General features: G+C 54.7%; 1 protein-coding gene across 4 annotated transcripts in view; it reads left to right on the forward strand.

Moving 5' to 3' along the window:
* The window catches only part of PTPRU (protein tyrosine phosphatase receptor type U), a 55,263-nt gene that overhangs the window by 2,349 nt on the left and 32,289 nt on the right, over positions 1-20,625 (forward strand). For 2 of the 4 annotated variants that reach the window (XM_030464400.1, XM_030464404.1), the window contains exons 1-9: positions 337-355; positions 918-1,041; positions 10,028-10,156; positions 14,976-15,247; positions 15,700-15,781; positions 16,396-16,511; positions 17,283-17,457; positions 18,081-18,374; positions 18,682-18,990. In XM_030464400.1, coding sequence (XP_030320260.1) covers positions 960-1,041; positions 10,028-10,156; positions 14,976-15,247; positions 15,700-15,781; positions 16,396-16,511; positions 17,283-17,457; positions 18,081-18,374; positions 18,682-18,990 — 1,459 coding nt within the window. In that variant the 5' untranslated portion in view covers positions 337-355; positions 918-959. Of the gene's footprint in view, positions 1-336; positions 356-917; positions 1,042-10,027; positions 10,157-14,975; positions 15,248-15,699; positions 15,782-16,395; positions 16,512-17,282; positions 17,458-18,080; positions 18,375-18,681; positions 18,991-20,625 lie in introns of those variants that run through there. The other 2 variants (XM_030464401.1, XM_030464402.1) reach the window with 2 other exon arrangements.

Consider the following 20,625-nt stretch of genomic DNA (forward strand, 5'->3'; position numbering starts at 1 on the left):
TTTTTTTGGGAATAAACCACGGAGCCTTTTTCCTTGCTGGGAGCCTCTGGCCGGGCCCCAGGACACGCTCAGCTCCCTCCTTCCCTTCCCCAGCTAGGAAAAGAAGACAGTTCTGCTCCCATTTAGTGCATCCCTGCACCCCCAAACTTCCCCCATTCCTTGCTCTCCAGGTGTTCCCCAGGCTCTGTGTTGTCCCCACCCCCCTTTTTCTCCTCCCAGGCTGTTTTGTGCCAGGGGACACACGCGTTGGCACTACGTGGCACTCCTGCCACCCAATCTGTGTGCACTTGGCTCTGACTTCGTTAGCAGCAATTAAACAAATAAAATATTTGGCTCTGGAGCTTCCTCCCGGGAGGTTGGTGCCACCGGGGAGAGGGTTGGGGTGTGTGACATCTCTGCTGGCACTTGGCTTGGTTTGGGGGTGGTGGGTGCTGGTGGTGTTGGTTGGGGGTCACCTGAGGGTCCTGTCACCCCCTCCCCTTCCTGCACAGCCCTGGCAGGAGGTGACACAGGGGTGACCCCGAGGTGGCTGGCTGTTGTTTTGGCCAAGTGAATGGGAATGTGGAGCAGACGCCGTCCCCAGGGCTGGGATTGGGGTGGGGGAATGGGACAAATCCTCCTGGCGTCCCCCTGGCTGGCAGGGCAGCGTCCCCAGCCGTGGGGGGTCGGGGTCTGTGTGGGTCTGAGCCTCCTGGGGGCTCTTTTGTGCTCTCTGGGTTCCTGATCCTGCTCTCCCCAGCCCTTTGCTGGGTGTTTATTTCCTCCCACTTGGCTGCCTCTGGGCTCACCCATGCCAGGGAATTTTTTTCCTCCCCACCCTGCCTTTACCAAGCACACAAACCATACAGGACATTACATTTTCCTTGCCAGATTATTTCACTTTTGGATTTATTTTTTTTTTTCCTCTCCTGCACCAGGGGAGAGTCTTTTTCTCTTCCTTGCTTCTTCCTGAGAGTGCCATGGCCTTTCCCAGAGCTCCCAGGCAGTGCAGTCCCCACCAGGATCCTGTGCTGGGATGCTGCAGAAAATCCCACTCACCAGGTGGGTTTCCTGCTCCCTTGGCTCCTCCTGTGGCCCTTCTCCATGCCTTGGAACATAGTGGATCTTCACTGAATTTAGGGATGCTCCTGTGAGTGATGCTGATGCTCCTGGATGGTCCTGTCCCTCCTGGATGGTCCTGTCCCTCTGGCTCTGGATCTGCAGCTCCATGGTGTCTGTTCCTCCTCCCACCCATGACTTGTAGTTGTATTTGCTTCTTTTTTGCCCTCTTCTCCTTGCTCCAAAACTCCTATTCCCTGTTTTTTTTTCCTCCTGGTGCTTGGACCTGCCCTGGCTTGGGGAGCAGGGCTGCTGGTGAGTCACCTTCTGGCCAGCTCCACACATTTTTCCCTTTGTTATCCAAACTAAGACAAACCAGCCCCATTCCAGCTTCCCTGCCAGAGCTTTCCCAAAGCAAAGCCAGCAGGATCAGGGCCCCCGGGGAGCAAAGATTCCTCCTGAAAGACAAAGGCAGATGCTGGTTGGTGGCTTTGACCCCTGCCCTGGCAGTGACAGCCTCCCTGCTGCCTGTTGATGTTGGTTTTCCCCCTGACTGCACCCGGGATGGAGTTTTTCCATGGAGCACAACCCATCTGTGCTCTTTTCAGAGCCCTGAGCACCCCGAAGCACCCTGGAAGAAGCTTTTTTTTGGGGTGCAGCCCCCCTGGGATTTGCTCTTGGCTTTCAGCAGCCGTGCAGGGGTTAAGCACAGAGGGCTGGGCAGGCAGAAGCAATCCCTGCTTGGTGCTGAGAGGTAGGAAAGGCTCTGGAGAGCCTTAGTGACACAGCCCTGCCATCTGCCTGCTCAAACCTCCATAAATAAGCTTTTTAATAATCTATTATTAACATGCACTGTAATTGTCTTATTAGACATGTCTGGGAACCTTTAGTGACTGCGTGATTAAATGTCAAGATTCCCAAACCTCCTCTTCTCCTTTATGACAACAGCTTGGGATTTGTTTTGCACTTTCCTGGGATCCTATTCTTCTGTTCCAGGCTGGAGACCCCCCCCTCCTCTTTGTACACTGGGGAAACTGAGGCTTTCTGCTCTGGATTCCCAGGAATTTGTCCTCTGGAGTTAATTTGCCTCCTTGTTGGCAGCCTTAACTCACCCAAGTCCTGATGCTGGAGCTTTTTCTGCTGCCTGGCAGAGCTGCTCTTGGTCAGGATGGATGTGGGTGGGTGTTGGGGTGGGGGATAGAGGGGTGCCAGCCTGCTCTGTCCCACCTTCCCTGGATTAGGGGGATCCTGGAGACATGGGACCTGCTTTTCCTCACTGGATGAAGAGCATCTTGGAGGAGGAGGGCTGGGGAGTGCACCCTGTGAGGACCCCTCTGTGAGCATTGCACCCTGGCTGCAGGTGTGGGGTGTAAATGGGCTGCAGAGCCAGAGCAACTCTGAGTATTTTTTTGGGGGCATTTACTACTTTTTATTTATTTTTTTTTTTTAATTTGGCTGGAAAAACCGTGTAGAGTCACCCAGTCACCCACCCTGGGGTAGCTGCAGCTTTGATCTCCTGGATTCTTCCCCCCCCTTCCCCCATGTGGGTCAGTCCTTTCTCAGCATCATTAAGTTCAGCAGGGATGCAGCAGTTGGGGACACTGAGTTCAGACACTGATGTGTCTTAACGAGGCCACTGTCCCCCTGGCCACTCCTGGGTGGCTGCAGATGACCCTGTGTGGGGATGAGCTGTGGCAGCAGCCCCTGGGTGCTTGAGCCTGGGGTGCTGCCTCCTGCTCTGTGGGGACCTGCAGCCTAATTAGCCCAATTAGCCCAGCTGAGGAGCAAGAGGGGGAGAGCTCTGGTCCAGCAGGCTTCACCCTGCAGTTGGGCCATCAGCTGCTGCTGGAGTGGCTGGATGTCCCCAGGAGAGGGGATGAGGTTCTTGCAGCCCAGCAGGTCCCTGGGGTGGGGGGCTCTGCTGTGTGTGCTGCCTGGGGCTGACAGGAGATGGTGGCCATGGCTGCTCCTCCCATGGGCCAAAGGGGATGGAGCATCACAGGGGTTGTTCATGGAGGGCAAGGCAGGAGGAGGGATGGGTGATGGACAGACTGCACTTCTGGCTTGATTTGGAGGGGTCTGTGGAGCTGCTGTGGGTTTGAGGGTGCTCTGCAAGGGGCTGCAGGCCACTTCCTGTCCCATGCTGCATGGGACCTGGTGCCTCAGTTTCCCCTGGATCTGAGCCAGAGGGTTCAGCAGCAGGGATCTTAAATCCTGTCAGCAAGTCCAGGCAGATCTGCTCCAGGATGGAGTCACCTCCAAAGTCCTTTCCCTGCCACTGGGGACCCATCCTGGGGCATGGCACCCTTGTGTGCTGGGTGCTGGGTGATGCCAGGCTCCTGACCCCTGGGCAGCACCTCCCTGCCCATCAGCAGAGACTTTGGTGCCCTCTGTGGTTTGCAGGATGGGTGAGTGCTCTGCCCATCACCTCCAGCTGCTGCATTTGGCTCAGGGATTGGCCAAGGTGGGGGATCCTTGGTCACCCCAAAATCCTTGCTGGTTTATCTGGCTCTGCTTGAGTGGTGATGGGGCACCCGATGGAGGTGGGTTGCTGGGATTTTCCAGTGTGGTTTTCTTTTGGGGAAAGAGCAGCTTGAAAGGGGGATTTCTACAGCCTTCCCAGTGCCAGGGCAGGCTCAGGTCTCTCCTGAGTGATGAGGTTGTGTTGGGGGCTTGGTTGCTGCCCAGCTAGGTCTTTTCCCAAGGACTCTCCCACTTCTGCTTGTTTTTCACCATATTTTCTGCTGTCTGCTGAGTGATTATGCCCCATTGATTTTCCACAGCCAGCAATCACCTTGCTTTCCTTGGGCTGTAACAATAGCAGCCTAAAGCAGTGCATCTCTGTGCTGGCCCATGCCTGTTTTTCATTACTTGAACTTTTGATTTAGGCACCAGCCTGGGGTCCTGCTGCTCTGCTCTGAAGAGCATCTCCTGGGGCAAGGAGCCATCTCCTGCCCTTCCATCCTCTGGGAAGGCTGAGCTCTCCTGTTTGGTGGCTGCAGCCAGCTGGAAATGGGAGCTGGGAGCTGGCTGGGGTGGAGGGTGTGCAAGGTGCTGCTGCACACCATGCTGGGGGGGTCTCTTCTTTGACCACCCATGAGTTCCATCAAAATTTCCAGGTATTGCTGTTTAGTGCAGTCCCAGAGGTTTCCAGTGCAGTCCCAGAGGTTTCCAGTGCAGTCCCAGAGGTTTCCAGTGCAGTCCCAGAGGTTTCCAGTGCAATGTGGTTGCACCCTGGTCTGCAGGAGGAAGAAAAAAAAATACAGGTGGGGAAGAAATGACCCTGGGTGGATCTCTAGGAAGAGTTTAAGATGACAGAGGAGTGGGGTCCTCTGTGTTGAGAGCAGATCTGAGGGGGGCTAGAGGAGGCACAAAGGGGCCCCTGCTGCCAGCAAGGGAGGGGAGGAATGAAAAGCAATAAACAAGCTGGTGGGAAAAGGCATCCTCAGGCTCTGGATTTACAACTTGCTGTCCTGAAGCAGCAGCTGCTTTTCTACCCAGTGTCTGCCCGCAGCCAGGGGACCTGATCAGCCTGGTTAAAAGAGGTTTGAGCCTCTGGGAGTTCTGGGGAGCACTGGGGTGCTGGTGGGAGATGCTGGGTGAGTTTGGAGCTCCTGGTTTTTGCCTTGACCTGGGGAGATGGATGGATGGATGGATGGGTGGGTGCTCGTGCCAGAACTGCCCGTGGTTGTCTGTGCCCAGCTTGGGCACTGGGAGAGCCCCCTGAGCCCAGTGTGGGGACTGGGAGAGCTCCTCAAAGCCATGACACAAACTCCCTGGGCATGGGGCTCCTTTTCATTCCCCAAATGGATGTTTCTGTCAGTGCCTTTATCCTCCTGCTGATCCAGTTTGGCTGAGCCCGTGCACCCCAGCCCGTGGTGATGGGTTTTGCCCACAACACCACCTTTAAACCTCACTGTCAGCCTCCCTATGTTGCTTTTCCTGGTGCAGCAGGAGGAGGAAAACCATCATCCTGGATTTTCCATTGCACTGAGACATGCTCCTGCTCTGCCCAGACCTTCCTCCCTGCTCTTCTTCCTCTTGCTCTTATTTTCCCAAGGGCTGGGGACCATGCAGCCTGGTTGCTGGCTGGTGTTGCCACGTGAGGGCTCTTTGGCAATGCAAACAGCTCTGAAAGGCCACAAATAACCCTCTGGAGCTGCCTCCTCAATCCCCCTTGGTGCTGGCCTGCTCTCCATCCCAGCAGGATTTAGCCCATCCCTGCAGGGAAGTGGTACCCAGAGTGTGAAGGGCTGCTGGGGGCAGGGGGGAGATGGGCTTGAGGCTTTCCCCCACCTTTATCCCCTGCAAAATGGGGTTGGTTTGGAAAAACTGCTCTTTCCTCTGCTCCCTGGAGCTGGTGTCAGCCCCCCAGGGCTGTGGGGCTGCTGTGTCCTGGGCAGGGGCAGGGAGCATCCCCCTGTCCTTCGGTCCCCAGAGCACCTGGGGGGGCCTGGTCTGGGTCCATGGAGCTGTGGGGTCCTCATGGGAATACAGGAGCTAGGGAGCCAGAAACAAGCTGAGTTTTTTTTTTCCTCCTTTTTTTTTCCAATTGATTTTTTTTAATTTTACATTTTTTACCTTTTTTCCCCCCAAGGTGCCATGTGGCTCCGTGTGGCACAGTCAGCAATCAATAACAACAGGATGGAGGTTTCCAAAGGTCTGCTTTGTTTTTCTTAGGGAGTCAAAGAGGAAGCCCGGGCTGTGTTAATTAATTGATGGTTAATTATTCAAACACTTGTGTATCAGGTTAGTGGCCTCCTGCCCAGGACCTTCAGGTTTCTGTGCTGCAGAACCTCTCCCAACCTGAGTGAAAAGAAGAGGAATGGTGCTGGTGCTTTCCCTGGGAGCAGCACTGGCTGGATCCAGGCTTTTTGTTTGGGAATGTCAAGGTTTAACCAGGAGAGAGGACTGGGAGGGGATGTTAAATCCACGTGGGCACAAAACCTCCTGGCTTGTGCCCCTCAGCATCCCTGCACCCACGTTGGGCCCTTCTCCCCTTTCTAGGGGCTACTTTGGGGTTGGGAAGGGTGGGAAGCTGCAGTTCCCAGCTGGATGTGGCCTGAGGAAGGACTCTGGCAAGATGAATAAATTCCATTTTGCTTTTAAATGTCTCTGCACCTGGTCCTTGCCCAAGCACAAGCTGACCCCATGGCATTGCAAACCCTTTCCAGTTGTATTTTCCCACTTGGATTTGCTGCCCCCAAGCCTGGGGCTGCCTGTAGCACCTCCACAGCTCCCAGTTCCCCCAGTTTCCCCCAGTCCTCCTGCCCAGGCTCCCATAGGAGCTCCTAGGGTTGGAGCTGAGCTGCAGGAGGAGGTTTAACACCTCCGTGGGGATCTGCAGGTAAAAAAAAAACCCATAAAGGGTTTTTAACAGGCCAGGAGCAAAATGGGAGATGGATGTTTTCTGTAGTTGCTGGTAGACTGATATTGTTCTCCTAGTCCTGTGCTTTCCTAACACCGAGGTTATCAGGAATAAGTGACTTATTATGCAAATCCTCTGTCTTAATATCTGGCTGCTCTCTCCCTGGAATTGCACTGGCTAAAACCCCACGCATTACTGGAGCTGCTAATGTTTACACATTAGCTTCTTTGGCTAATATGCAAGGCTTCAAGTTGCAAATTGATGTTTCTTACAGCTGAGCAAATTATTTTTCTATTAAATGCAATATTTAAAATGATTTGGAGAAGCAAAACAAACTACTGGTAAGAATGTTAATGGAGCTGCTTTCCATATTCTTCTAATCAGCTTTTATCGGGGCCAGGAAATAATTTTTTTTTTTTTTTTTTTTAATATTTCTATTTTGCAGAAGTGGGGGAGCAGGGAGGGTGTTTGTCATCTCCTCTGTGGAATGAAAAAAAAACCCCAAACCCTTTGCAGGTGCCTGCTGCATTTGTGCCCTGGGCTCTGTTTGGGGGGATTTAGAGTTTGGGACCAGAGGAGGTGACCCTGGAGGTGTTGGGTGTGGAGCTGAGGGGGTGCCCTGTTTGATTTGGGGTCTGCATGGCTGCAGGACCCCCAGGTGAGTCCCATAGCCCTGGGTTATATCCCCTCTCTGGGGGTCTGAGCCCCCCAGGGATGGAAATGGGATTTCTGATCCCTTTTACCCAGTAACAACCTCACCCAGGAGCTTGTGCTGGGGATGTACAGGATCTGGCTGGTTAATAAATACATCTGATTAGAGATGAGCTGCAGTGTCTGGTCCCTATCTCCCACCTCTGCTGGTGCCTGCAGGAAGGCAGCTCCCAGCCCCAGCCTTTCCTTCCCAGGGCACCTTCCTGTGGGAGGTGTGAAGGAAATCACCTGGAAATAGAAATGGCTTCTGAACAGCAGCCTGGCTCTGGGAGGTGGGAGCAGCACCCTGACCTCCTCTGCATCCTGCATCCCAGCAAACCCCAGCAGCTCCCTGGGTTTTCCACCCTCCCCAGGGGATGCTGCTGGGATGCTCCTCTTGGAGGACTTTGCCAGAGCTCCCACGTGCCTCAGTTTCCCCGTTTGCAGCAGTGGCATCAACCATTTGTGCTAAAACCATCCTGTGAGCCTGGAGTGATGGGACAAGGGGTGATGGCTTTAAAGTGGCAGAGGGGAGATTGGGGTGGGACATGAGGAAGGAATTCTTTGGGGTGAGGGTGCTGAGCCCCAGGTTCCCCCAGAAGCTGTGGCTGCCCCATCCCTGGCAGTGTCCAAGGTTGGATGGGGCTTGGAGCATCCTGGGCTGGGGGAGGTGTCCCTGACCATGGCAGGGGGGGCACTGGGGGAGCTTTGGGGTCCTTTCCAACCCAAACCACTTTGGGATTCTTTGTTTTTCCCCCTGCAGATACAAAGCACAGATCTGGCAGTGGGATGGGCAGTGGGTGGGGGGGAAGGCAGAACAATAAACTTGTTCCAGGAGGGAGAAGGATTGTCCTGGGCAATCTGAGCACACACAGAGGATCTGCTCAGCTTTTGGGGTCCAGGGCTTGGCTCCTGGGGGCTGTGGAACCAGGCTGGGCCTGATGGGGTTGTGGGGAAACTGAGGCACGGGACTGATGGGGTGTGAGTGGTGGAGACACAGCCCTGGAGGAGGGGGTTGTGTCTCCCCAGGTGGTGTTAGCAGCTTGGAGTGATTTATTTGGGGCTCTTTTTCCTTGGGAAATGGGGTTTGGCCAACCCCAGGGGCTGTTGTCTCCACTCTGCTTCCTCAGAACAAAAATAAAAACCCCAACACTGGGAACAAATTTCTCCCTCCCAGAATATCCCATTGCAGCAGCTTCTGGAGAGAAAAACTTGGGCTTTCCCCCTGCCCTTCCCCCTTCCTTGAGATCACTTGGCACTTCATTTCTGACACTTGGTTTCTTATAAATCTATTTTTTTTTCCTTTCCCTTTCCTTCCTGGAGAATTTGGACGGATTCTTTGCTTTTTCTCCCACAAGGAAGTGCAGCCAAGTTTCAAACCCTCTAAAATCCAACGTGTCTGGTGGTGAGCAGCACAGGAGCTGTGCAGGGACACAACCAGACACCCCATTTCAGGGAGGGTTTAGTGGGACCTGTGAGCTCTGGGTGCCTCCAGGCCAGGGAGTAGGAGAGAATTTGCATTTATTTTTATTTAAAGAAGTTTCCTGTGGTTCTGGGAGGAAAAAAAAAAACCCAAACCATGATCATGGAGCTGGAGTGCATCTTGGTGCTTTTGAAAAATGAGTGTGAAGTTGTAGGAGAAGCCCTAAATCTGTTTTTACATCTGAAAGAATTGGGGATAATAATTTTCTGAGCTTTTGCATTTCCCAGTTTTTTTATTTCCCAGTTTTTGGACTTTGAGTTTGCCCAAGTCAGGGGTCTGAGCATCCCTCCCCAGGGGGAAGCACAAACCCCTCGGCAGCAGCGGGGCCCTTCACTGGCAAATCCTTTGGGGTGGGGGGAATTACTGAGGTAATTTGGGGATAAAATGGGAAAAATAACAGAAGGAATAATCCCCCTGCCTGGCTCTGCTTTCATGCTGGCCCTTTAGGGGATATTTCCTTTGTTGCTCCTGCTTGCTCAGGGGTTTGCTTGACCTCATCAGCCCAGGGGCTCCCATTAGTTAGCTCTGGGGCCCCTGGGAGGGGTAATCCTGGGATTAATGGGATAATGGGATGGGGGTAACCAACCCACCCTGGGCGGCCCCAGAGGCAAAGCCAGCCCCAGAGCTTTGGGGGGGGGGCTGGATGGTGGGATACTGGGGATACGGGGGGCTGGATGTGGGATGGAGGGGGTGGGTTCAGTGTGGGATGTGGCTGGAGCTTGGGTATAGGATATGGGGTTCTGGATGTGGGATGGGGGGGTTGGGTGTGGGATGCAAGGGGAACCTGGGTGCAGGATGGAGTTGGAGCTGGATGTGGGATTTGGGGGTTCAGTGTGGGCTTTTTGCAAAGGATAAATCCCAACCCCCCCCCCTTCCCTCTGTGATAAAGACCAGAGCTGGGCAGTGCCAGCTGGGGGTGCAGGAGGTCTCTGGTGGGGTCTGTGTGTGTGTGGGGGGGCACAGAGCATCCTGGCAGGAATTTGGGGCAGGGGGGATCTGTTGGGGTCTCTGTGTTTTTTGGGGGGGATCACACAGCATCCTGGGATGAATTTGGGGCAGGGGGGGGTGTCTAACGGGGTCTCTGTGTTTGTGTGTGGGGCACACAGCATCCTGTGAGAGATTTGGGGTGGGGGGTGTGTGTCTGATGAGGTCTCTGTGTTTTGGGGAGGGGGGCACAGAGCATCCTGGGAGGAATTTGGGGGGTGTGGGGGGTCTGACAGGGTCTGTGTGTTTTAGGGGGGGGGGGGCACACAGCATCCTGTCAGAGATTTGGGCCAGGGAGGTTTCTGATGGGGTCTGTGTGTTTTGGGGGGGGGGCACAGAGCATTCTGGCAGGGATTTGGGACAGCGGGGGTTCTGATGGGGTCTGTGTGTTTTAGGGGTGTCACACAGCATCCTGGCAGGGATTTGGGGCAGGGGGGGGTCTGATGGGGTCTCTGTGTCCACAGGTGGCTGCACTTTTGAGGAGGAGGGGGACCCGAAGCTGTGTGAGTACAGCCAGGGCCAGGACGATGACTTCGGGTGGGAGCTGCTCCGCAGTCACACCGTGCCACACCTGACAGCTGACCTGCCCCACGGTGAGTCCCCTCTGGCCCCACGGACCCCCAGGAACCCCCTCCTGGATCCTGGGATGGACCCCAGGGCTCCCCCTGCTCCCTCCCCCTGCTCCCATCCCCACAGTCGGGACCTCTCCGGGGTTGTGTGTGCAGGGGGTGCTGTGATGCCCTTGGGGTGTGATGAGCTGTGTCAGTCCCCAGCTCAGCTGCAGTGCCCACCAGCAAGGTGTGATGAGCTGTGTCAGTCCTCAGGACAGTAGGACAGAATGTTTTGGGGCCCTGAGGAGTCCTGTGTCACTTGGGGTCCTGCAGGGACCCTGCTGCTGGAGAGAGGGGGGGGGTTTCAACAGCCCAACAGGGATGTGGGAGGTGGCTCTGGGCACCTCTGAGCCCTGTGCTGCTGCCATGGGGGATTTAACCCTGTGCCACCCCAGCTGTGTATTTTTGGGGTGGAAAGTCAAGGTTTGCCACTTTCTTGATGCTTTTCCAAATAATTGCTTTAAACTGAATTATCCCAATTCGTGTGTGTCCTGCAGGGGGGTTCCAGGGCAGTGATGGATGATTCCAGGGGATGCAGAGCTGGGGATTGAGCTGGCTCACAACCAGGGGTCTGAAACCTGTGATTACTTGGGTTTTCTGCTTCATTTTCAGCTGAAATGTTAAATTTGCAGCAAACTGCCTGAGTTTAGAGCTTGGGGGCTGAAGGGGTGGGGGGGATGGGGCTGCTCTCTCTGCTTTGGAAGATACCCAGGGGGTATCAAGAGAGAAGGGGATTAAACTTGCTGTTGGAGGGATCAGAGGCTGGCTGGGAGAGTTGGAGGTATTCAGCCTGGAAGAGGGAAGAGGAAGAGGAAGAGGAAGAGGAAGAGGAAGAGAAAAGAAGAGGAAGAGAAGAGGAAGGAAGAGATGCAACGCAACAGGGAGACCTCAGAGCACCTTCCAGTGCCTGAAGGGGCTCCAGGAAAGCTGGGGAGGGACTTAGGACAAGGGGCTGGAGGGATGGGACCAAAGGTGCAGGGAATCACTTCGCTTTGAAGCACCCAGCAGGTGCAGGGACCCCGTTTTTGGGCCGTTTCACCCTGGAACATTTCAGGAGGCTCCTGCAGCCCCAGTTCCCCCCCAGCAGCTTGGTGGATGAAGAGTATTTCACAGCACCAGGGCCTCTCTGGGGAGCACTTTCCGAAGGAGTCTCGTGGTCTCAGATTAAAATGAGTTTTTATTGGAGTGCAGCCAGCTGCAAGGAGTGTAGGATTTATTGGAGCGGGTGCTGGCTGCTGGCCACCCACCTCTACCTCTGCTGCCTCCTGCTTTTGCCTTTCTTGTTTGCTTTGTGTGGGTTCCAACCCCCCATCTCTTCCCACTTTGACTGTCTCCCTCTTTCACTTAAAGACAACACCATGGCTGCTTCTCTCCCACAGATGGGGCTCTCCCATGTTGCAGGCATGATTATTTTCCTGTTGCCTTTCTCCCTTCTTCCCCCTTCTTTCCCCCCTTCTTTCCCCCCTTCTTTCCCCCTTCTTTCCCCCCTTCTTTCCCCCTTCTTTCCCCCTTCTTTCCCCCCTTCTTTCCCCCCTTCTTTCCCCCCTTCTTTCCCCCTTCTTGCTCCCCTTCTTGCTCCCCTTCTTGCCCCCCTTCTTCTCCCCCTTCTTCTCCCCCTTCTCCCCCTTCTTCTCCCCCTTCTTCTCCCCCTTCTTCTCCCCCTTCTTCTCCCCCTTCTTCTCCCCCTTCTTCTCCCCCTTCTTGCTCCCCTTCTTGCTCCCCTTCTTGCTCCCCTTCTTGCTCCCCTTCTTGCTCCCCTTCTTGCTCCCCTTCTTGCTCCCCTTCTTGCTCCCCTTCTTCTCCCCTTCTTCTCCCCCTTCTTCTCCCCCTTCTTCTCCCCCTTCTTCTCCCCCTTCTTCTCCCCCTTCTTCTCCCCTTTGCCTTTTCCCCCTTTGCCTTTCCCACCTTCTTGTCACCCCGTGCACTGGTGGGATCACCCAGACAGGGCTGTGCTGCCATTTTATTGAGGTGCATTAAAGAAACAAACAAAATAAATCACTGGAAACCAAAAATAACTACAGCAAAAAGCAACCCAGGGGCTGCTGAGGGATTTTGTCACCCCTGGCCACCTCTCTGCTGGTACCAGGACATTGTGCTGAGGGATGCTCTGGGGCAGGATGCTGCATCCCAGGGTGGGGACAAGGATCTCTGCTTCTCCTGCATTAAAAATCCCCAACCCATACACTGGGCTTGAAGCTGAAACTGGGACCAATCCTTTAGGGGGGAGGAGGAGGATATAATTAGCACAAAATCAGGAGGTGGGAGTTTGGTTCTTCCAGTGCAGCAACACTGGGAAGGAAATGCATGGGCAGATTGTCACCTGCTTGTGTCTGTGATCCTGGCTGCCCTGAATGGGAATTCTTTTAAAAATACCTTGTCAGTGGTTTAATTTGAGTCTTGGTCTCTTTAGTTTGCTCCTCTGGCTTTTTGTTTTTAAAGGGCAGGGAGGGCTGAGGGTCTCTGTGAGGAGAGGCTGGCAGATGGGGTGGGTGGAGGTGGCTTTTGGGAAATGTCCCCTGGCACGGGGTGGGATGGTGTTTGCTCCCTGTGCTGCTGTGACCTGGACCAAATGGAGCAGGTCCTGTTAGGGCAGAAGTAATTGTGCTGGGGGAGATGAGAGAGGAATAATAATAATAATAATAATAATAATAATAATGATAATAATAATAAAAGGAATATGGACACAGTGCCTTTCCTTCTGTCACTGAAATGTGGCTGTGCTTGATTCTGAGGAAATAAATGGTTAGTGTTTTATTTCACCCTACATGTCTGCCCAGGAACTCTGAGTGGCTCTGCAAATCAGGGAAAATTTTTGCTTTTTAGTGATTTTTCTTTTTTTCCCAGCCCAGCCCCAAGGGATGCCCTGAGGTACCCAGCACTGTGTCTTCCCAGGAGATGCTGTGACCTCCTGGGTGTGTTGGGGTCCCCCAGGTGCAGTTCCCAAATTCTGGGGGGGTGTGTGGCTGTACCCCACAAACCACATCCCCCACCCCTCCCTTCATGAGGAATTTCTTGGTGCCACTTCCTGGGAATCAACAGGAGGGAAGTGTGTGAATTCATTGAAATTAACTGGTGGTGAAAGCTATTAATAATTAATGCCTACTGTCAGGAAAACAAGGGGAGACTTGAACAAATGGCCCAGCCTTGTTACTTACAGATTCTGTTGTTATTAAAATGGAAGGGATATTAACAATCCCCTTGCCTTTGGCCAGGGGGGAGGGTTTGGTGGGGCAGCCTCACATCCATCCCCTGTCCCAGCCCCTTGGCTGTGCTGGATGGCTCTGGGAGACTCCTGGGGATGGGGAATGCAGGGCAGGAAAGGACCCTGATTCCAGCATCCCAGGGATCCCTGATTCCAGCATCCCAGGGTCCCTGATTCCAGCATCCCTGGGTCCCTGGTTCCAGCATCCCAGGGATCCCTGGTTCCAGCATCCCAGGGGTCCCTGATTCCAGCATCCCAGGGTCCCTGATTCCAGCATCCCTGGGTCCCTGGTTCCAGCATCCCATGGTCCCTGGTTCCAATATGCCAGGGTCACTGGTTCCAGCATCCCTGGGTCCCTGGTTCCAATATGCCAGGGTCTCTGGTTCCAGCATCCTGGGGGTCTCTGGTTCCAGCATCCTGGGGGAGCTTTGCTGCTGCTCATTAAGCTGAGGACCACGTTCTCCCCATGGAAGCACCTGCTGAGCAGGGTTTAAACTCAGTGACAACTGCCTGGTAAATGATAGGAGGTGATGGGAATAGGAATGAGGGGGCTGGAAGGGGAGCATGGAGGCAGCTGGAGCTGGGAGCATTCAGAGGAAGCAGGTGGGGAGGCTTGGGTGGCTTTGGAGCTGTCACTGATCCCAGTGTCTTGCTTATCCTGGAGGCAGGAGGTCTGATCATTCCCTCCTCAGCCAGCAGCCAGGTTTCAGTGTCCTGCTGCTGCCCAGACAGGAATCTGACACTGACTCCATCCCGGGTCCCTTGTTCCCATCCTGCCTGTCCCCACAGGCTGCTTTCATTCACATCTTCTACTGCTGCATCCAGGTTTTGAAAAAGCCAGGAGTTTGTGGGGCCTGACACGGGACAGGAGAACTGGTGACTTCATTTTGAGTGAATACTTGGCTTGCAAATTTGAGCCATTCAGTAGGTCAGGTCTTATCCCATTCCCAGCATTTAATAAGTGTTGGAATTTCACTGAAAAGCTGTAAGGTGAAATGTGTTCAGCTGAGCACTGCAGGAGAGAGCCTCCAGAGCCTTCAAGCTGAAAAGCCACTGGGTTTCTCTAGTTTTAGATAGTTCACAGTGACCTTTTGCTGAGTAAATCACTGGGAAGTGTCTCAGCCACCTAATATTTAAATTGGGGAATTTGATGCCTTCTCGGATTGATGTTTCACTGTTTAGTGCACACCCAGTGGGATCTGAGCATCACTGCTGGGTCATGGGCACCTTTGCAATCCCACACACTCCATCCTCTCCATCCCCTACCTGCAAGAAAGCTGGGGAGGGACTTCTGACAAGGTCCTGGAGTAATGGCACAAGGGGGGATGGCTTTAAAGTGGCAGAGGGGAGACTGAGGTTGGACATGAGCAAAGGAATTCTTTGGGGTGAGGGTGCTGAGCCCCAGGTTCCCCCAGAAGCTGTGGCTGCCCCATCCCTGGCAGTGTTGAAGGTTGGATGGGGCTTGGAGCACCCTGGGGGGTGGGAGGTGTCCCTGACCATGGCAGGGGTGGCACTAGGTGATGTTTAAGGACCTTTCCCACCCAAACCACTCTGGGAGGGCAGTTCCTCCATGCTCTCCCCTCTTCTCCTTCACTCCAGGCTCCTACCTGATGGTCAACTCCTCTCAGCACTCCCCAGGACAGAAAGCTCACCTGCTCTTCCAGGCTCTGAGTGAGAATGACACCCACTGCCTGCAGTTCAGTTACTTCATGTACAGCAGGGATGGGCACAGCCCTGGCACTCTCCGTGCCTACGTGCGGGTGCCGGGGGCTCCCTCGGGCAGCGCCGTCTGGAACGCCTCGGGCTCCCACGGCCGCCAGTGGCACCAGGCAGAGCTGGCAGTCAGCTTGTTCTGGCCCAGTGAGTACCAGGTGAGCCCCAGCAGAACCTCCCTTTGTGTGCCTCAGACTGCCCTTGGCATGGCCTGGACCCCCTCTTCCCTTTGCATCAGCCGGATTCCCCCTTGCGTGGCCCCAAACCTCTCCCAGCTGTGTCTGGCTCAGAACCTCATGTTGCACAACCTGGACCCCTCCCCTCTTCCTTTTCATGGCTGGGACACCCCCACCCCATCCTCTGCATCACCTGCACCCCCCCAGCCTCCCCTTTGCACAGCTTGAACCCCCAGCCCCTCTGCATGGCCCAGACCTCACCCCTCCCTGCATGGCTGGGACACCCACCTCCCTTTGTATAGCCCCAACCTCCCCCTCTGCATGGCCTGGACAGAACCCCCTCTGCTTTGCATGGCCCAGCCCCACCCTAGGCATGTCCTACCCCCTCCATGGCATTGCCCCAAGCCACGGGTGACCCCTCTCTGGTGTCACAGGTCCTCTTCGAGGCAGTGATCTCCAGTGAGCGCCGGGGCTACCTGGGCTTGGATGACATTTTGCTCCTGAACTACCCATGCTGTGAGTGTCAGGATGGGACCCAAGGGGGGGGTGAGGGGGTGCTGAGCTGGGCTGGGCAGGGGGTTGAGATGGTGCCTATTGGGATGGTCCTTTGGGGGAAGCTGCTGGAGTAAAGCATGGTGGTAACTGGGTGTGCTGGTGGAGCTCCATCTCCTGGGTCCTTCTGGAGCTCCTTTTTCCATTCTCATCTCTACCAGTTCCAAACCCACCTTGGGTTCATAGAACTTCAGAGAAGTGGGGACTGGTGGGGACCTGAAATCCCAAACTGTTCCAACATGTTTGAAATCCCAACGTGTCCCATCTCCTCTTTGTTCCAGGCTTAGGGAAGGGGTAGGAGATCAGTCCCCCTCTGTCAACCCCATAGCCTGGACTGTGGGGTGCTGGAGGGGCAAGGGCTGCGTCCCACCCCTGGAACTCTGGCTGATTTCATGGGGTTTGGAAGAAATGCCTTTATCCAGGATGGGGACTGTGCCCATCTGGAGCTCAGCTCCAGCCCTGGCATCCCGGATGGCTTTGTGGGATTTTAGGCTGTGGTGGGACTTTTGCAGCAATGCCACAGCGGGTCCCTGTGAAGATCAGCTTCTTTGTCACCTCTTGCTTGTGTCCCCTGGCAGCAAAAGCCCCTCATTTCTCCCGCCTGGGTGACGTGGAGGTGAATGCAGGGCAGAATGCCACCTTCCAGTGTGTGGCTGCTGGCAAGGCAGCTGAGGCTGAGCACTTCCTGATGCAGGTGAGCAGCTGCAGGACTGACACCAACATCTCCACCTTCAACCCCTGCATTGTCCCCCTGTGCTCAGCCCTGGGGAGGCCACAGCTTGAGTCCTGTGTCCAGTTCTGGGCCCCTCAGCCCCTCAGGAAGGAGATTGAGGTGCTGGAGCAGGTCCAGAGAAGAGCAAGGAGGCTGTGAAGGGATCCAGCAGAATTCCTGTGAGGAAGGGCTGAGGGAGCTGGGGGTGTTGAGGCTGGAGAAGAGGAGGCTCAGGGGAGACCTCATCACTCTCTGCAACTCCCTGAAAGGAGGTTGGAGCCAGGGGGGGTTGGGCTCTTTCCCAGGCAACTCTCAGCAAGACAAGAGGGCAGGGTCTCAAGTTGTGCCAGGGGAGGTTTAGGTTGGAGATGAGAAAGAATTTCTTTCTGGAGAGGGTGATCAGGCATTGGAATGGGCTGCCCAGGGAAGTAGTGGATTCTCCGTGTCTGGAGATCTTTCCAAAGAGCCTGGATGTGGCACTGAGTGCCATGGGCTGGGAACCACGGGGGGAGTGGATCAAGGGTTGGACTTGATGATCTCTGAGGTCCCTTCCAACCCAGCCCATTCTATGATTCTATGATTGCTTCTACAACACCCCTGGGCCTCCTCTTGGGGAGGTGACAGCGCTGGGCAGTGGGGACAAGGGCAACCACCCCCCTTGTTTGAAGGAGGCATTATTTGGGGACATGTTTGGTGGCTCTGGACGTCAGGGCTGGGCCTCCTGGTGACATCTTGTCTCTTCCTGTGGGGCAGAGGCTGAGTGGTGAGATGATCCCTGCTGCCTCTGTGAAGCACATCAGCCACCGACGCTTCCTGGCCACCTTCCAGCTGGATGAGGTGTCCAAGGAGGAGCAGGACCTGTACCGCTGTGTCACTCAGTCCACACGGGGCTCAGGTGTCTCCAACTTTGCTGAGCTCATTGTCAAAGGTGAGTGGCTGTTGCCCACTGGGTTTCCTGGGCTTTGGATGGGCTCTTTCTGCTCTGCTCTTTGTAGAGGAGAAGGAAGGTGGGACTCTGGGGCTGGTGGGATGCTGGGGCTGGTGGGACTCTGGGGCTGGTGGGACTCTGGGGCTGGTGGGATGCTGGGGGTGGTGGAGTTGCAGTTTCTCACTGGGAATGAGTTGCTACACACAAAGGGTTCAACATAAAACCAGGGAACTCCCTTTCCTGCTGGCCTCAGATCATTTATGTTTGGTTGCAGGAGGTGGGAATTAATTAATGAGGGTGAAGCAGTGCAGCACCATGCTGCCAGTGTACCTTATAAAGATAATTAAGGTTTGATCAGCTGTTGGAGTGATGGAGTTCAAAGGCTGGATTGTGCCTTCCCATACTTTGGTGTCAATCCCTAAGTGCTTTGGGAGGGAGGGGGGATCCCAGTCTGTCCTGTGTCCTGCATCCCTCAGGTGATGGGTTTGGTTGAGAAGAGATGCTGGGAATGTCTTGACTGTAATTACTAAAATAGAGCAGGATGTGGGCTGCAGGGCTGGGGATGCTGTGAAGCTGTTTCTGGAGGGGGATGCTCCACCTGCCCCTTCTCTGCTCTCTTCCAGATCCCCCCACACCCATTGCACCCCCTCAGCTGCTCCGGGCTGGCTCCACCTACCTCATCATCCAACTCAACACCAACTCCATCACTGGGGATGGCCCCATCGTGCGCAAGGAGATCGAGTACCGCATGACCTCGGGGCCCTGGTCAGAGGTCCACGCAGTCAACATGCAGACCTACAAACTCTGGCACTTGGATCCAGACACAGAGTATGAGATCAGTGTCCTGCTCACCCGCCCTGGGGAGGGGGGCACTGGCAAACCAGGACCACCCCTCATCAGTCGCACCAAGTGTGCAGGTGGGTCCCAGGCCAAAGCCTCCATCTCCCCTCTTCCAATTGAAAACCCTCGTCCCCTCACTCCATGCCTGTGCCCAAAGTCCCTCCTCAGCTTTCCTGGAACCCCTTCAGGCACTGGAAGGTGCTCTAAGGTCTCCTTGGATCCTTCTCTTCTCCAGGCTGAACACCCCCAACTCTCCAAGCCTGGCTCCAGAGCTGCTCCAGCCCTTGGATCATCTTTGTGGCCTCCTCTGGAGGTCCATACCACATAAACCATGAGGTATTTTGCTCCATCACTCATCCCTCCCCATCTCTCTTCTTCCCCCAGAGCCCATGCGGGCCCCCAAGGGTTTGGCTTTCTCAGAGATCCAGTCCAGGCAGCTGACCTTGCAGTGGGAGCCTCTGGGCTACAACCTGACCCGCTGTCACACCTACACTGTCTCTCTCTGCTACCGCTATTTCGTGGGCATCGGGCACAACCAAACCTTCCGGGAGTGCGTCAAGATGGAGAGGAACACCAACCACTACACCATCAAAAACCTCCTGCCCTACAAGAACATCCATGTCAAGCTCATCCTCTCCAACCCCGAGGGGCGGAAGGAAGGCAAGGAGCTGGTCTTCCAGACGGATGAGGATGGTGAGTCTGCTCAGGAGGTGCTTTGTCCCGTGGATTCCTGGATATCTGCCCATGGATACTGTGGATGTTCCTTAGGGATCTGGGCCAGCACCTTCTGCCTGGCTGGAGGGAGGTGATGAGGGCCCCAGCTCCTAGTGCTGGGGCATGAGCAGCCACCCATGCAATTAAGCCAAAGCTCGTTAATGGTAGGACCATTAACTGGGGTTTATTTTGGGGCATCCACTGGTGCAGTGCTGGCTGTCTAGGGGGTGGGTGCAAAGATGCTCACCCCCCTCCCAAGGGGAAAATCCTGATTTTGGGGTTAGAAACCCCATCTCTGGAGCATTAATAACTGGGCTAAACTATAGAACTCGTTAAGAGCATCCCCCTGTGGACCCTGGGCAAAGTCCTGCTGGGTGCCTGGGCAGAGAAGAGGGTGACAGGGCCAGAGGTTGCCCAGCTGGTGTTGAGGTGGCCCCGTATAGATCTGGGGAAGGTCTTTGACCCACAGGTGAAGATTTTGGACTCTATCTGCATGAAACCATGAGACTTGATCCCAGGGACATGTGGAAGTACCATCACAGCTTGTTTGTGTGTGCAGGGAGCTGGTTTTCCTTCTATGCAAGCAGATAAATAGATATAAATAGATACAAATGCCTGAAAAAATATATCATATATATGGTGAAGGGGTATGCAGACACCTGGGGGTTGTTCTCTCCCTCTGCTGGCCTCATCCTGCTGCATGCACAAGGCACACACTGCCTGTACCTATATAAATGTACATTAAAATGCATAGGTTATGGGTATAAAAATTATATATCTATAGGTATGCACATTCCTGCCCTAAAGGTTCCTGTAATTCTCTACAAATTCAATAAGTGCCTGGTGCATACGTGTAGGACACGGTGCCTCTGATTGAATTAACTTGTAAATCAAGTGGAAATGGTGTTTGCACAGTGGGGAGCACACAGGAGGTGATCCCTCTGCCTTGTGGTTGGATCTGAGCAAACGCTGCTGCCAAAATTAAAACAGAGAGGGAAGAGCAGAGAGCACTCTGCAGGGGAAGGGGGGTGAGTTTTGGGTGTTCAGCCCCACTGTGGGGGGGGATGCTGAGGGTCATTGCTTCTCCTGGCCTTCTCACCAAGTCCCTTGGAGCAGGAAATCCATGGGAAGGAGGCAGTGTTGGTCCTGGGACTGCTGAGCTGGTGGTGGTTGGGTGGGTGGGAGCTGATGTGGAAGGTTGGGGAACCTCAGGTGTGGGGCAGATGAGGATTTGCCTCCTGGCAATGGACTCCTGAGGATGTCAGGGAGTGGCAGGACTTGGGGGGGATGGAGTCTAACTTGAAGTTTAGGTAGATTTAGATTGGAAGTTGGGAAGAAGTTCTTCCCCATGAGGGTGGTGAGACCCTGGCACAGGTTGCCCAGAGAGGTGGTGGGAGCCCCATCCATCCCTGGAAGTTTCTAAGGTCAGGCTGGATGGGGCTCTGAGCAACCTGAGCTGGTGGGAGGGGTCCCTGCTCATGGGAGGTTGGAACTGGGTGAGCTTAAAGGTCCCTTCCAACCCTGGAAATTCTATTCTATGTTCTTGTTTGTTGGGGGAACACCAGCAGCATCTCCAGAAGGTGCTGGTGGCTGCGGAAGGATTTGGGTTGTAAG

The sequence above is a fragment of the Calypte anna genome, chromosome 23 (genome assembly GCF_003957555.1).
Source record: "Calypte anna isolate BGI_N300 chromosome 23, bCalAnn1_v1.p, whole genome shotgun sequence".
Classification (NCBI taxonomy): Eukaryota; Metazoa; Chordata; class Aves; order Apodiformes; family Trochilidae; genus Calypte; species Calypte anna.